Genomic DNA, 14,593 nt, shown 5'->3' with positions numbered 1-14,593 from the left:
AATGGCGCACCCTCCCTGGTGCGCCATTGCTAGGGTTAGCAATGGCGCACCAGGGTGGTGCGCCATTACTAACGTCTCACACACACAAACACACACAAACACACACACACACACACACCAATGGATCGCCTTTTAGGTTTAAAAAAAAATAAAAAAAATGATAAATGATTCAAAAAAATTCAAAAAAATAGATGCCCATGTGTTATGTGTTCTAGTTGTTAGGAAAATTAACAAACATGAATTTTGAATTTTTTTGCAAAAGGCCGCCGTGTTTCGGTAAAATGGCCGTAACTTTTGCATACGACCTCTGATGAAAAAGTTTTTTATATGAAAAATCATCTACTCAAAAAGTTACACACTGTTGAAGATTTTTAGAATCCCCAAAAACCTAACAGAATAAAAGATACAGGGCTTTTAAGATCTGGAGGCAAAAAATTTGAAAAAATAAAAAATAGCAATGGTGCATCAGTGCATAGTGCGCCACTACTATTTTCCCGCCTTCAGAATACAAAAAAATAGCAATGGCGCACCAGTGCACGGTGCGCCACTCCTAAGTTGGGACAGAAGTTTAAAAGGGCCGGCCAGCCACTTACCCCTTCATTCTTCTCCTCCTCTCCTCCACTCCATCTCCTCCTCTCCGGCGACCTCCTCCTCCTCACGGTGCTCCTCCTCCGGTGACCTCCTCCTCACGATGCTCCTCCTCCGGCGACCTCCTCCTCCCTCCTCTCCTCCTCACGGTGCTCCTCCTTCCTCTCCTGTTCACGGTCCTCCTCCTTCTCTCCGGCGACCTCCTCCTCCCTCCTCTCCTGATCCTCACGGTCTCTCCTCCCTCCTCTACTCCTCACGGTCTCACCTCCCTCCTCTACTCCTCACGGTCTCTCCTCCCTTCTCCTCTACTTCCGGCCACATGTGGAGCTCCCCCGGCACAAAGAACGTACCAGATCCAGGTCGAGAACGAAATTTGAAAAAATTTCAAGCAAAAAAAAACAAGCAAAAAAACAAGCCAAAAAAATGAGCCAGATCTAGATCCAGATCCAAATTCAAAATTAAAAAATAGCAATGGCGCACGGTGGGGGTTAGACGGTGCGCCACTACTATTTTCCCGCCTTCAAAATTCAAAAAACAAGTTACCAGTGGCACACATGTAGCAATAGTAATGACGCACTACAAGGTGCGCCACTGTTACCTGCAATACTAATGGCGCACCAGAGGTGCGCCATTAGTATTTGTTACTAGTGGCATGGTAATAGTGGCACACCTATAGTGCGCCATTAATAGTAAAAACTGGTGCACCACTAACAACCTTTTTCTAGTAGTGTAACGAACAGTACGTACTTCATGATCTATTCATGTCTCTCTCTAAAGTTGCTATTTTGTGTGCGATGCTGCTGTACAAGTTTTGCTATTCATCTAGTTTGTTAGATTGTTGCATGCTAGTTTCTGTTCTAGTAATGAATTATTTACTAGAATTAATTATGAACTTGCCTAATATTTCAACACGCAGGAGGAAATTTACGGGTCACCATTCGAGATGCCCTAACGTACCCCGACATCCTCGTCGATATCATAAATGTTGTGCTAGGTAAAACAGATTATAGTTATGCTTTATGCACGTAGTAGAGACTTTCACATCAAGAATCCACACGGCTTTGTCTCTATCACATTCTAAACTAGCCCTAGTTCTCAGTTATATATATACAATGTGATTTGACCTGGGCATGGGCAGAGTGTATGCATCAAGACGTGTAGTAGTGCGCTTCAGTCCTGGCTTCGAAGCTCCTCAAATTGTTAACTAAGTCGACGTCCCATCCGAAGAAGAAAATGGAGGAGAACCAGATGCCATTTAGAGTTAGTCTAGGCAATCTAATTAACTAAGCCGGTGACAGTTTCCTTGTGCCTGCTACCATGTATTATGTGCATGCATGTAGGCATCAATCTTGGGGATTTTAAAATACAGACAGCCTAATTAACGAGGGAAACTCGTATGTTTAACCCCCAGCTGCCAATGACACTGACATATAAGTATAATTTCCTGATGAAAAGGAGAAAACTACAGGTTTCCAGTCAACAGCTATGGACAGGGACGGTTTTACCAAATTAATCATCTGACGTCGATTGTGAGCGGTGCTCACTGATGATCGGCAGTTGCTTTCTTGTCTCGGGTCATTTAACCACGTTTTGATTTGCAATCCTTCTTCGATGTTCTTGTCCGATATATGCCCCATTACCAGCTACTTTTTTCTTCAAATGATAAGCACCACAAGTAAGGTGCGTGGTATTCTGGCCCTGACGTTTTTAGATGGCAATTTCATCACGTGAGGGTGGCAAATTTCAGTGACACACGACAAGTTTCTGTAAAAAATAAACTGAAGCACGAAAGTTGTCATGCTTTTCAACTAGAATTGTCATCCTCGCATAACTAAACTTGCCATCAAAGTATTCGTACCGTTCGGCACTTATCAGGGTCTTTATTTTATTTTATGGTATAGTAAGCACAGGATGTGCGAAAGACTGTATTCTGGGCGGAGTTTTGAAGACTAATAGTGAGTCTTGAAGGTTATAGATTTAAGCACAGATCGACTCTGAAGATCGTACCTTTTGTGGATAAAAGCAATGATGCTTTAGCGTGCTCTGAAGCAAAGTAATCGAGAGAGAGAGAGAGAGAGAGAGAGATATCAAGTGCTTAACTGGACGACGTCAGGGGTCAAAAGCTGACGCCAGTGAGTGAAATGATGATGCATTTTGGTGCAAACAGCTGCTTCAGCTTTCTAACTTTGCTGTTTCATCCTCTTTTCGGGTGTCTCGTTGATTATTCATTCATTCATTCATTCACCTTTGGGACTCCAAGCCCTTCTCCCGGCCTGAACATGTACACTCCTGCCTCCTGGCCTGGCCAGCCCGAAAAATAGTGCTGCCCTGAAGGAAGACGCAGCCATGAGTGAGTTCATGATAACACTGGGCATGGTGCCACTTGGGATTTGGGGTGGTGTGACCAAAGGAATGAGCATTGATTGCACTGACTGCATGAACGAATTTCTCAGGGGGTCCTTGCATGCCAGAGTTTGGCACTTTTCTGTCCCTGCTGATATAGTGGAAAATAAAATCTAATCACGCCCAGCAAACTAAAATTAATGGTGGAACATGCAGTTCGTGATAAACTGAAACTTTTCATGTAGGACGTGCACACAAACAAATTACTACTACTAATACTACTAAAATTGTTGAAGACCTTTCCACAACAACAACAACAAGCAACAGTTGTAAAGATTAGCTAGGCGCTAGAGAAGGCTAGATGAGCAGATAGATTTGTGGCAGGGCATGGAAACCAGCGCACATGCAGACGAGGCGAGCGAGCCACAACTGTACTCCTCCTTCCTTCCTGCAAACAGTTTTATGTCCACAGACAGATACATCCCTCTCTCTCTCTCTCTCTTCCTTCTTTTTAACCTGCATCATCAGGAATTTTGCACAGCTCTTTTCTTTCTCTCTCTCTTTTTCTGTTGCCACCGAACCGTAGGAAAGCCATTGCAGCGAAAGAGAAAGTGGTCTAGAGAGGAGAGGCTGGCTAGTTGAAGAAGCAGGAGAGGGAGAGGAGAGTAGAGGAGCAAGGCAAGTAGTGGAGTAGTACTCAGCGGGAGGGAGAGAAGGCCGCTTTATCACCTTTTTCATGTTGCACGCTATCATTTCAAGATCAAGACGCTGCCAAGAGAATAAAATACTCTCGCTCTCCCCCCACAGCCTCACTCACACCCCACACGCAAAGGAAAGAGGAGAGGGACAGGGGCCACAGCGACAGCAGTACAAGGGTGGTGCTGCTGGTAGCGGTAGCTCCCTACTACTAGGACTGTGCACTACTAATGGCCCCGTAGACTCCACACCAGAGCCAACTTTGGAGGGAGCGAGCGACGAGGGAGAAGAGGTCGACGGAGGAAGGAGAAGACTAGACTAGACCAGCACAAGCACCCAACTCTTGCTGCGTGGCGGGGATTGGTGGTATGAGGTGTTGCTGCCGGGCTAGATGAGAGGAATGCCCTTTGCTGGAGAGGGTCACGCGGGGACACTGCAGCAGCCCAAGCTGAGCGCCGGCTTCTGGGCGGAGCCCACGTCCGTGCTCGACCGCCGCCACAGCCCCAGCCCCAGCCCGCCCTCCGAGGCTTCCGCGCTGTCGTCCGAGGTGGCGAGCCTCGCGCCCGGCGGCGACGCCAAGAACGTCTCCCCGCCGCCGCAGCAGCAGGCATGGCCGGCTGGGGAGGATGCTACTGCTGCTGCGCCGGGGGTCAAGGAGGAGTGGACGCACCAGCTGGCCCCGCTCGACATGGGCATGGGCCTTGGCGCCGGCGAGGGGTGGGACGGCACGGCGCCTTCCGGGCTCGCGGGACCTGACAGCACCTTCCTCCGCTGGATCATTGGCGGCGGGGAGGACGCGTCCGCGGGGATGGCCGGCGTCATGGATCCGCCTGCTCTGGAGCTCGACCACGCCACGTCTATGATGTCGCCGCCTGCGGCGTCTCTCGGGCCCAGCCTGTCTCCGTTCGCGCCGGCCATGGAGGACGCCAAGGGGGCCCCTTTCGGCCACGCGCCCAGCTTCCTGCTCCACCAGCACCAGCACCACCCCCAGCCACACGCGGCCTTCTTTGGCGCGCACCCGTCCTTCGAGTCGGCGCCGCCGCCGCCTAAGCGCCACCACCCGATGGCAGGCGCGCCGGCGCCGAAGCTGCCTGCTTTCCAGGGGCATCACGCTCCGGCGGGCGGGTTCTTCCCCGCCCTGAAGCCCAAGGCGGGGACAGCGAACGACGAGGCGGCCGCCACGGTGGACCAGCTCGCCGAGGCTGCCAAGTTTGCCGAGGCGGGCGACGCCTTCGGCGCACGCGAGATATTGGCGCGGCTCAATTATCGGCTCCCCGCCGCCCCCGCGGCCGGGACGCCACTCCTCCGCTCTGCCTTCTACTTCAAGGAGGCTTTGCGCCTTGCGCTCTCCCCAAACGGAGAGACGCCCGCGCCGCCGGCGTCCACGCCGTACGACGTGGTCCTCAAGCTCGGCGCGTACAAGGCCTTCTCCGAGGTCTCCCCGGTGCTCCAGTTCGCGCACCTCACCTGCGTCCAGGCGGTGCTCGACGGGCTCCGCGGCGCAGGCTGCATCCACGTGCTCGACTTCGACATCGGCATGGGCGAGCAGTGGGCGTCGCTGATGCAGGAGCTCGCGCAGCGCCGCCCGGCGACGGCGCTCAAGGTCACCGCATTGGTCTCGCCGGCGTCGCACCACCCGCTCGAGCTGCAGCTCATCCACGAGAACCTATCCAGCTTCGCCGCGGAGCTCGGCGTGTTCTTCCAGTTCACCGTATTCAACATCGACACCCTCGACCCCGCGGAGCTCGTGGCCATCGCCGGCGGGGACGCGCTCGCCGTCCACCTCCCCGTCGGCGCAGCACACGCGGCCGCAATGCCCGCCGTCCTCCGCCTCGTGAAGAGCCTCGGCGCCAAGGTGGTCGTGTCCGTGGACCGCGGGTGCGACCGCACGGAGCTGCCCTTCGCCGCCCACCTGTTCCAGGCGTTCCAGTCCACCGTGTTCCTCCTTGAGTCCGTGGACGCCGTGGGCACGGACCCGGACACGGCCGGCAAGATCGAGCGGTTCCTGGTCCAGCCGGCCGTGGAGCAATGGGTGGTCGGGCGCCACCGCGCGTCCATCGAGAAGGCGCCGCTGCCGTGGCGGGCCGTGTTCGCGTCGGCCGGGTTCACGCCGGTGCAGGCCAGCACGTTCGCGGAGTCGCAGGCCGAGTCGCTGCTGCACAAGGTGCCCGTCCGGGGGTTCCGCGTCGAGAAGCGCGCCCCGGGATCGCTCTGCCTCTACTGGCAGCGCGCCGAGCTCGTGTCAGTCTCGGCGTGGCGGTGCTGACAACCCCGACCTCGCCGGCGCCGTCGCCGGCGCCAAAAGAAGCCGATCGGTCTTAGTTAGGACTAATGATCCTACTACAAAGTATTTCGTCGTTGTAATGATCCGAATCCGTCTCGCTTAGTGTCCTAAATTGGAAGTACTATGTTAATGGTGTCGCCTTGCATTTGCCGCTGGTTGCTCGATATGCTCAAACTGTGGTGTCAGTTGATCACGAGTAGAATTGGCATGGCTTGGCAGGTTGCAGGGTGTGTGCGTGTCGTGGTGCAGTGCGTTTCTACTTTCTATCCTCTACGTGTTGCTACTCTATAGCTGTGAAATCAATGGTTATGGCGTTTTCAAATGTTAATTCTCCCGCTCCCTCCGTCCTTGACCGTTCTCTTCTCCGCTTGTCTTACCTGCCAGTTTTTTTAGGAGTCTTTGGGCCTTTCCAACCCTGATCGCCAAATTTTCACCCAAAAATGTCTGGGGACATGTCCGGACGGGTCGGCAAACATCCGTCTGAACGTCTGCCATCCAACCGTGATCACCAAATGTTTGCACAAAAGTTAGTAAGTTGGCCATCCAACTGTGATCACCAAATGTTTGCACAAAAGTTAGTAAGTTGGCCATCCAATTGTGATCACCAAATGTTTGCACAAAAGTTAGTAAGTTCAATATATTAAGTGCAAGCCGGATAAAATTTAACAAGTTCAAAACGAGCTTAAAGTAGAATAAACTAAACTAGGCACGGTAGCAGATGTTGACCTTGTAGGTGCTGGAATTTTGTCTATTATGGGCCAGCCGAATAGCAATTTCAAAAATTCCTAATAAATCCTAGAGGCCCACGCAGCCCATTCGTGCAAGGCAAAAGGTGGAACTAAAGTTTAATCCCACATTGCTAGTTTAGAGGGAGTTGGACCTTTTTATAAGGGAGGCTCCTTCCCCACTTGTATGAGCATGAGAACAAGAGGGACATCCACGCGCGCTCCTCCTCCGCCGCCCGCCTCGGCACGACGCGCCGCGGGTTGCGGGAACGAGCCGATGTAAATTTTTGCCACACACTACGGGTATACGGAAGGTCACGCGAAAGCTGAAACGTTTTGCCTCGCCTCCTTCTCTTGCGCCTATAAAAGGGAGGTCGTTCCTCTCAGAGAGACGCACCAGAATCTCTTCCTCCTCTCGCCACAAGTTCCTGAGCACTGCGCTGCTGCTACGTTCTTCCTCATCCCGGCTTGCGGCGTGCACCGCAGGTCGGGATAGTAGGCCTCCGAAACCGCACCTCTTTGAGTCCTGTACGGGAGAAGGGTGATAAGGTTTTTGGGGAGCGCTCTGCGCGACTACTGACTTCTTCGTCACGGACGTCCCGGACTCCGACGACTACTTCCCCGACGACGACTACTTCCCCGACGTCGACAACCTCCTCGACGACATGGAGGACACCGACCCCAAGTCCAGTGCCTCTGCTCTGGCTGCTGTCCAGTACGTGTTCTTATCTTTTCTGTTAGAAGTCCTGCAACAATTCCTTCTACTAGTGTTTGCTCTACACATGTTAGGCTCTACTTCATATATGCATCTTGATCTACTGTCTACTCTAGAGATGATCGGTTCTAGCTCATATATGCAGATATTATTTACCTTCTCTTTTTCAATTAGCATGGCTTGTTTTATCACTACTATACTAGTCATGCTTTATCTAGTATTTCTGTTAATAAAATCATTCGGTAAATTGCTCATATTTCCAACAATCCAAAAACCTTATTATAGGCAATTTACCTTGAATGGTTTTCCTGCTTCCATGAGACCTCCTATGTTTGAGGGTATCCACTATAAGAGGTGGCGCGTGAGAGCAGTCTTATGGTTTCAAACCATGAGTTGCTATGACGCCACTCTTGGTAGACCTGAAGGAGAACTTGATGCTCAACAGGCACAAGCTTTTCAGAAAATGGATACTTTGTTTAAGGCTGCTCTCTTGAGTGTTCTTGGTGAGAACATAGTTGATGCTTATGCGTCAATTGATAATGGAAAAGATATGTAGGATGCACTTGAGGCCAAGTTTGGGGTCTCGGATGCTGGCACTGAGCTGTACATCATGGAGCAATTCTATGACTACAGGATGACTGAAGAGCGCTCCGTGGTTGAGCAAGCTCATGAGATACAATCCTTTGCTAGAGAACTTGAGCCCTTCAATTGTATCCTACCGGACAAGTTTGTTACCAGAGGTATCATCACTAAGCTTCCTCCTTCGTGGAGGAACTTTGCTACCTTACTGAAGCATAAGAGACAGGAGTTTTCTGTTCCGGATCTCATTGGTACTCTTGATGTGGAAGAAAAGGCGAGCGCAAAGGAAACGTGTGCTCGAGGTATTGAGGGAGGATCTAGTGCCAATCTGGTACAGAAGAAAAACTTCCAGTCCCACAAGTTCAAGAACAAGGGCAAGCTTGATGGTAAAGCAAAGTTTGATGGGAAGAACAAGGTTGTACAACACACGAACTTCAAGAAGAAGAGTGACAAGAAGAAAGGTGCTTGTCATGTGTGTGGAGATCCTGATCATTGGGCTCCTAGTTGTCCTAATCGCTATGACAAGCATCATCCTGGGAAAGGCGGCAAGCCCGCTAATGTTGTCATCGGAGACATTGACATGAAGGCTGCTGGGTATGGTATATTTCTCACTATTCTTTTAGTATGTCATTCTCCTGATTGGTTGATTGACACGGGTGCTAATGTGCATGTATGCGGTGATATTTCCATGTTTTCGTCTTATCAGACCACAGGGACTTCAACCGTGCTAATGGGCAACAGTTCAAAGTCTTCTGTTCGTGGTGTTGGCATGGTCGATCTGAAGTTTACTTCGGGGAAGATCGTGCGGCTGAAGAACGTGCATTATGTCCCCTCCGTCAATAAAAATCTTGTTAGTGGATCTCTTCTGTGTAGAGATGGCTATAAGCTTATCTTTGAGTCGAATAAATTTGTAATATCCAAGTATGGAACCTTTGTTGGTAAAGGCTATGAGTCAGGAGGCCTGTTTCTTTTATCCTTATCAGACATTTGCAATAAAGTTGTTAATCATATTTGCAACAATAGTGAATCAAATGTGTGGCATTCACGTCTTTGTCATGTTAACTTTGGTTGCATGTCGCGACTAGCGAAGTTGAACTTAATCCCTAGTTTCACCACTGTCAAGGGATCTAAGTGTCAAGTGTGTGTGCAAGCTAAGCAACCTCGTAAGTCTCACGTGACCGCGGAGAAGAGAAATCTTGCACCACTAGAACTTATACATTCAGATCTATGTGAAATGAATGGTGTTTTGACAAAAGATGGAAAGAAATATTTCATGACGTTAATTGACAACTCCACTAGATACTGCCGTGTGTATCTTCTGAAATCTAAGGATGAGGCTTTGAACTTTTTCAAGATCTTAAAGCTGAAGTGGAAAACCAACTTGATCGAAAAATCAAGAGGCTTAGGTCCGACCGTGGTGGAGAGTATTTTTCCAATGAATTTGATACTTTTTGTGCGGAACATGGTATAATCCATGAGAGGACGCCTCCCTACTCACCTCAGTCAAATGGGGTGGCCGGAAGAAAGAACCGTACTCTAACTGATTTGGTTAACGCCATGTTAGACACACCGGGTCTCTCCAAGGCATGGTGGGGGGAGGCGATATTGGCTGCTTGTCATGTCCTAAACTGAGTTCCCACAAAGAACAAAGAGATAACTCCATTCGAGGAATGGGAGAAGAAAAGGTTAAAGCTCTCTTATCTACGAACCTGGGGTTGTTTGGCGAAAGTCAATGTGCTAATTCCAAAGAAGCGGAAGCTAGGACCAAAAACTGTGGATTGTGTTTTCCTGGGATATGCTTTTCATAGCATTGGATATAGATTCTTGGTTGTAAAATTTGAGGTACCTGACATGAATGTAGGTACGATCATGGAGTCGAATGATGCGACTTTCTTTGAAGATATCTTTCCCATGAAGGATATGGCTACCTCATCTAATCAAGAGATGCCTAGTTCATCGAATCAGAAACCAGTTACAATTACCGAACCTGCCATTTCAATGGAACACTTTGAAAGTCCTGTGGAGGAAAACAATGAAGTTCCTACTAGGAGCAAGAGACAGAGGACTGCAAAGTCCTTTGGTGATGATTTTCTTGTGTATCTCATAGATGACACTCCCAGTTCTATTTCGGAGGCCTATGCATCGGAAGATGCTGACTATTGGAAGGAAGCGGTTCATAGCGAGATGGATTCCATCTTGGCGAATGAAACTTGGGAGATAATTGATCGTCCTTATGGGTGCAAACCTATAGGATGCAAATGGGTATTCAAGAATAAGCTTAGGCCTGATGGTACTATTGAAAAGTACAAGGCTCGGCTCGTGGCAAAGGGTTATACCCAAAAGGAAGGTGAAGACTTCTTTGATACTTACTCACCTGTGGCTCGACTGACCACTATTCGAGTTCTACTTTCACTAGCTGCCTCACATGGTTTTCTCGTTCATGAAATGGATGTTAAGACTGCTTTCCTAAATGGAGAGTTGGATGAGGAAATTTATATGGAACAACCAGATGGGTTTGTAATAGATGGTCAGGAAGGGAAAGTTTGAAATTGCTGAAGTCTTTGTATGGACTCAAGCAAGCACCCAAACAGTGGCATGAGAAGTTCGAAAGAACTTTAACAGCTACAGGCTTTGTTGTGAACGAAGCTGACAAATGTGTGTACTATCGCCATGGTGGGGGCGAGGGAGTTATGCTTTGCTTGTATGTTGATGACATACTGATTTTTGGAACAAATCTGAATGTTATTAAGGAGGTCAAGGATTTCCTATCTCGCTGTTTTGAGATGAAGGATTTAGGAGTGGCTGATGTCATTCTGAACATCAAGTTGTTGAGAGATGATGATGGTGGGATTACATTGCTTCAATCTCACTATGTGGAAAAGATCTTGAGTCGCTTTGGCTATAGTGACTGCAAGCCCTCTCCAACACCATATGATGCTAGCGTGCTGCTTTGAAAGAATCGAAGAATTGCTAGAGATCAATTGAAGTATTCTCAGATTATTGGCTCGCTTATGTACTTAGCCAATGCTACAAGACTTGACATCTCTTTTGCTGTTAGCATACTGGGTCGGTTTGTTTCAAAACCAGGAGATGTGCATTGGAAAGCTCTAGAGAGAGTTTTGCGTTATTTGAAAGGCACTGCGAATTATGGAATTCACTACACTGGGCACCCAAAGGTGCTTGAAGGGTATAGTGACTCAAACTGGATCTCAAATGCTGATGAGATAAAGGCCACGAGCGGATATGTATTCACTCATGGAGGTGGCCCTATTTCTTGGAAGTCTTGCAAGCAGACCATCTTAACGAGGTCAATAATGGAAGCAGAACTCACAACACTAGATACTACTACGGTCGAAGCAGATTGGCTTCGTCGGCTCTTGAATGACTTGCCGGTTGTTGAGAAACCTATACCGGGTATCCTTATGAACTGCGATAATCAAACTGTGATCACGAAAGTGAACAATTCAAAGGATAACATGAAGTCATCAAGACACGTTCAGAGAAGGTTAAAGTCTGTCAAGAAAATGAAAAACTCCGGAGTTATTGCATTGGATTATATCCAAACGTCTAAAAATCTGGCAGATCCTTTTACTAAGGGTCTATCACGTAATGTGATAGATAATGCATCGAGGGAGATGGGTATAAGACCCACAATATGAGTTGTTCATAGTGGTAACCTATTCTTTGTGATCGGAGATCCCGTGAATTAGATGTGGAAGACAAGCTGTTGGTCAACTGGGAGGAGAGTATCCTTACTGTTAAAAATACCACTCCATGAAGATGCAATACTCTCCTAATCTGCATGGCAGGTTGATGTATATATTAATATGTTCTAAGTGGCTCTTTGAAGCAGAGATGTTGTCCTGCAGAACATCTTTTGAAGAACGCACCTATATGAGTCTGATTGTTAAACGTCGCAATCTATGAGAGTAGGGTTCTCTCTAGTAAACTCATGAAAGGTCTCGGAGTATGACGCTTAAGCTCCACCCGCGGGGAAGACCCACGGTAGCCACGTATCGGTCAAGGCTTTATGTGAAGCTATATTCGCAGAAAACTTATAGTTCAAGGCCCAGTCCACTGTTCAAGTTGCTTACTAGTGTAGCATAGAGTTCTAGGTGGAAGTTCAACTTAACAGTCTCCACTGCAGTGCCGGTATATAAAACAGTGTTTTGGAACCAAAGGCAAATTTTGTGTGCCTCTGGGATCTGGTGGGGGATTGCTGGAATTTTGTCTATTATGGGCCAGCCTAATAGCAGTTTCAGAAATTCCTAATAAATCCTAGAGGCCTACGCAGCCCATTCGTGCAAGGCAAGAGGTGGAACTAAAGTTTAGTCCCACATTGCTAGTTTAGAGGGAGTTAGACCTTTTTATAAGGAGGCTCATTCCCCACTTGTATGAGCATGAGAACAAGAGGGACATCCACGCGCGCTCCTCCTCCGCCGCCCGCCACGCCACGCCACGCCACGACGCGCCGCGGGTTGCGGGAATGAGCCGAGCCGATGTAAATTTTTGCCACGCACTACGGCTATACGAAAGGTCACGCGAAAGCTGAAATGTTTTGCTATAGTGGAGATTGAATACGAACGGCACACCTCTTCACCTGCTGCCTGTTCATTCGTCTCCCTCGTTCTCTTCAGCTCCCAGCGCAGCCTCTCGCCTCCTTCTCTTGCGCCTATAAAAGGGAGGTCGCTCCTCTCAGAGAGACACACCAGGATCTCTTCCTCCTCTCACCACAAGTTCCTGAGCATTGCGCTGCTGCTACATTCTTCCTCATCCCGGCTTGCGGCATGCACCGCAGGTCGGTACAGTAGGCCCCCGAAACCGCACCTCTTTGAGTCCTGTACGAGAGAAGGGTGATAAGGTTTTTGGGGAGCGCTCTGCGCGACTACTGACTTCTTCGTCACGGACGCCCCGGACTCCGGCGACTACTTCCCCGACATCGACAACCTCCTCGATGACATGGAGGACACCGACCCCAAGTCTAGTGCCTCTACTCCGGCTGCTGTCCAGTACGTGTTCTAATCTTTTCTGTTAGAAGTCCTGCAACAGTTCCTTCTACTAGTGTTTGCTCTACACATGTTAATCTCTACTTCATATATGCATCTTGATCTACTGTCTACTCTAGAGATGATCAGTTCTAGCTCATACATGCAGATATTATTTACCTTCTCTTTTTCAAATAGCATGGCTTGTTTCATCACTGCTATACTAGTCATGCTTTATCTAGTATTTCTATTAATAAAATCATTCGGTAAATTGCTCATATTTCCAATAGTAGGCCATGCCTATAGTGCCATCGGCACGTCCCTCCTCAACCACATCATTGCCGTCAGCGCTACAGTGTTGGAAGGCCCGCCAAGCGTCTTAGCATTTGGATAGGCTTCTCGGTCATCATGCTGCCGTGAATGCGGATAGCCGAGCAGCCGGTCAACCAGGAGTGCTTGCGCAGAGGGTTCTATAGAGGACACCTAATAGGGTTTTTGGGTGGGTCCAGGGTGTCGGAGTCCGACATGGAGATGTTGAGTACGCCCGGACTCCCCGAGAACTCTCCCTTGCTACAATTTAGCATTGATGTAGGACCAATGGTATGTCTAGAGGGGGGGGGGTGATTAGACTACTTGACCAAATAAAACATCTATCATTCCCAAATTTTAGTTGTGGACAGATTTTAGCAATAAGCACAAGTCAAGCAATCAACCTACACATGCATTCTAAGAGTATAGCAGCGGAAAGTAAAACATTGCATATGATGGTAAGGAGAAGGGTTTGGAGAAGGCAAACGCAATGGAGACACGAAGATTTTTGGCGTGGTTCCGATAGGTGGTGCTATCGTACGTCCACATTGATGGAGACTTCAACCCACGAAGGGTAACGGTTGCGTGAGTCCACGGAGGGCTCCACTCATGAAGGGTCCACGAAGAAGCAACCGTGTCTATCCCACCAAGGCCATCTTCCACGAAGGACTTGCCTCACTTGGGTAGATCTTCACGAAGTAGGCGATCTCCTTGCCCTTCCAAACTTCTTGGTTCAACTCCACAACATGTCGAAGGCTCCCAAGTGACACCTAACCAATCTAGGAGACACCACTCCCAAAGGGTAATAGACGGTATGTTGATGATGAACTCCTTGCTCTTGTGCTTCAAATGATAGTCTCCCCAACACTCAACTCTCTCTCAGAGATTTAGCTATGTGGAAGAAGGATTTAAGTGTAAAGCAACTTGGGGAAGGCTAGAAATCAAGGTTCAAATGGTTGGAATGGAATCTCTTGATCTCAATACATGAGTAGGTGGTTCTCTCTCAGAAAATGAATGATGGAAGTGTAGGCACATTCTGATGGCTCTCTCACATATAGAGAAGGGGGTGGAGGGGTATATATAGCCTCCACACGAAATCCAACCTTACACACATTTGACTCATCTCGGTGGGACCGAATGGTGAAACTCAGTGGCACCGATCAGTTCAAAAATGTGAACGTTAGAAATCTCGGTGGGACCGACTGGAACAACTCGGTGGGACCAATGTGTTAGAGCTTAGGGCAAACCTCGTCTCGGTGGCACTAATTGCATCAACTCGATGAGACCGAAGTGAAGCAATAAGGCAACAGGGAGTTGGTCAAACCATATCGGTGAGACCGATTGCAATTCTTGATGAGACCAAAATAAT

The 14,593-nt window shown here is 48.7% G+C and overlaps 1 protein-coding gene across 1 annotated transcript; it reads left to right on the top strand.

Annotated features, from left to right (window-relative positions):
• Positions 1 to 3,669: 3,669 nt before the first annotated feature.
• LOC123127682 (scarecrow-like protein 6) lies at positions 3,670 to 6,239 on the top strand. Its single transcript, XM_044547469.1, has one exon. The coding sequence runs from the start codon at positions 4,019 to 4,021 to the stop codon at positions 5,891 to 5,893; it is 1,875 nt and encodes a 624-aa protein (XP_044403404.1). The 5' UTR covers positions 3,670 to 4,018; the 3' UTR covers positions 5,894 to 6,239.
• The last annotated feature ends 8,354 nt before the right edge of the window (positions 6,240 to 14,593 follow it).

This window comes from Triticum aestivum, chromosome 1B (genome assembly GCF_018294505.1).
Source record: "Triticum aestivum cultivar Chinese Spring chromosome 1B, IWGSC CS RefSeq v2.1, whole genome shotgun sequence".
Taxonomy (NCBI): Eukaryota; Viridiplantae; Streptophyta; class Magnoliopsida; order Poales; family Poaceae; genus Triticum; species Triticum aestivum.
Note: the sequence above shows the minus strand (reverse complement) of the source record. Positions and strands in the feature narration are given on the sequence as shown.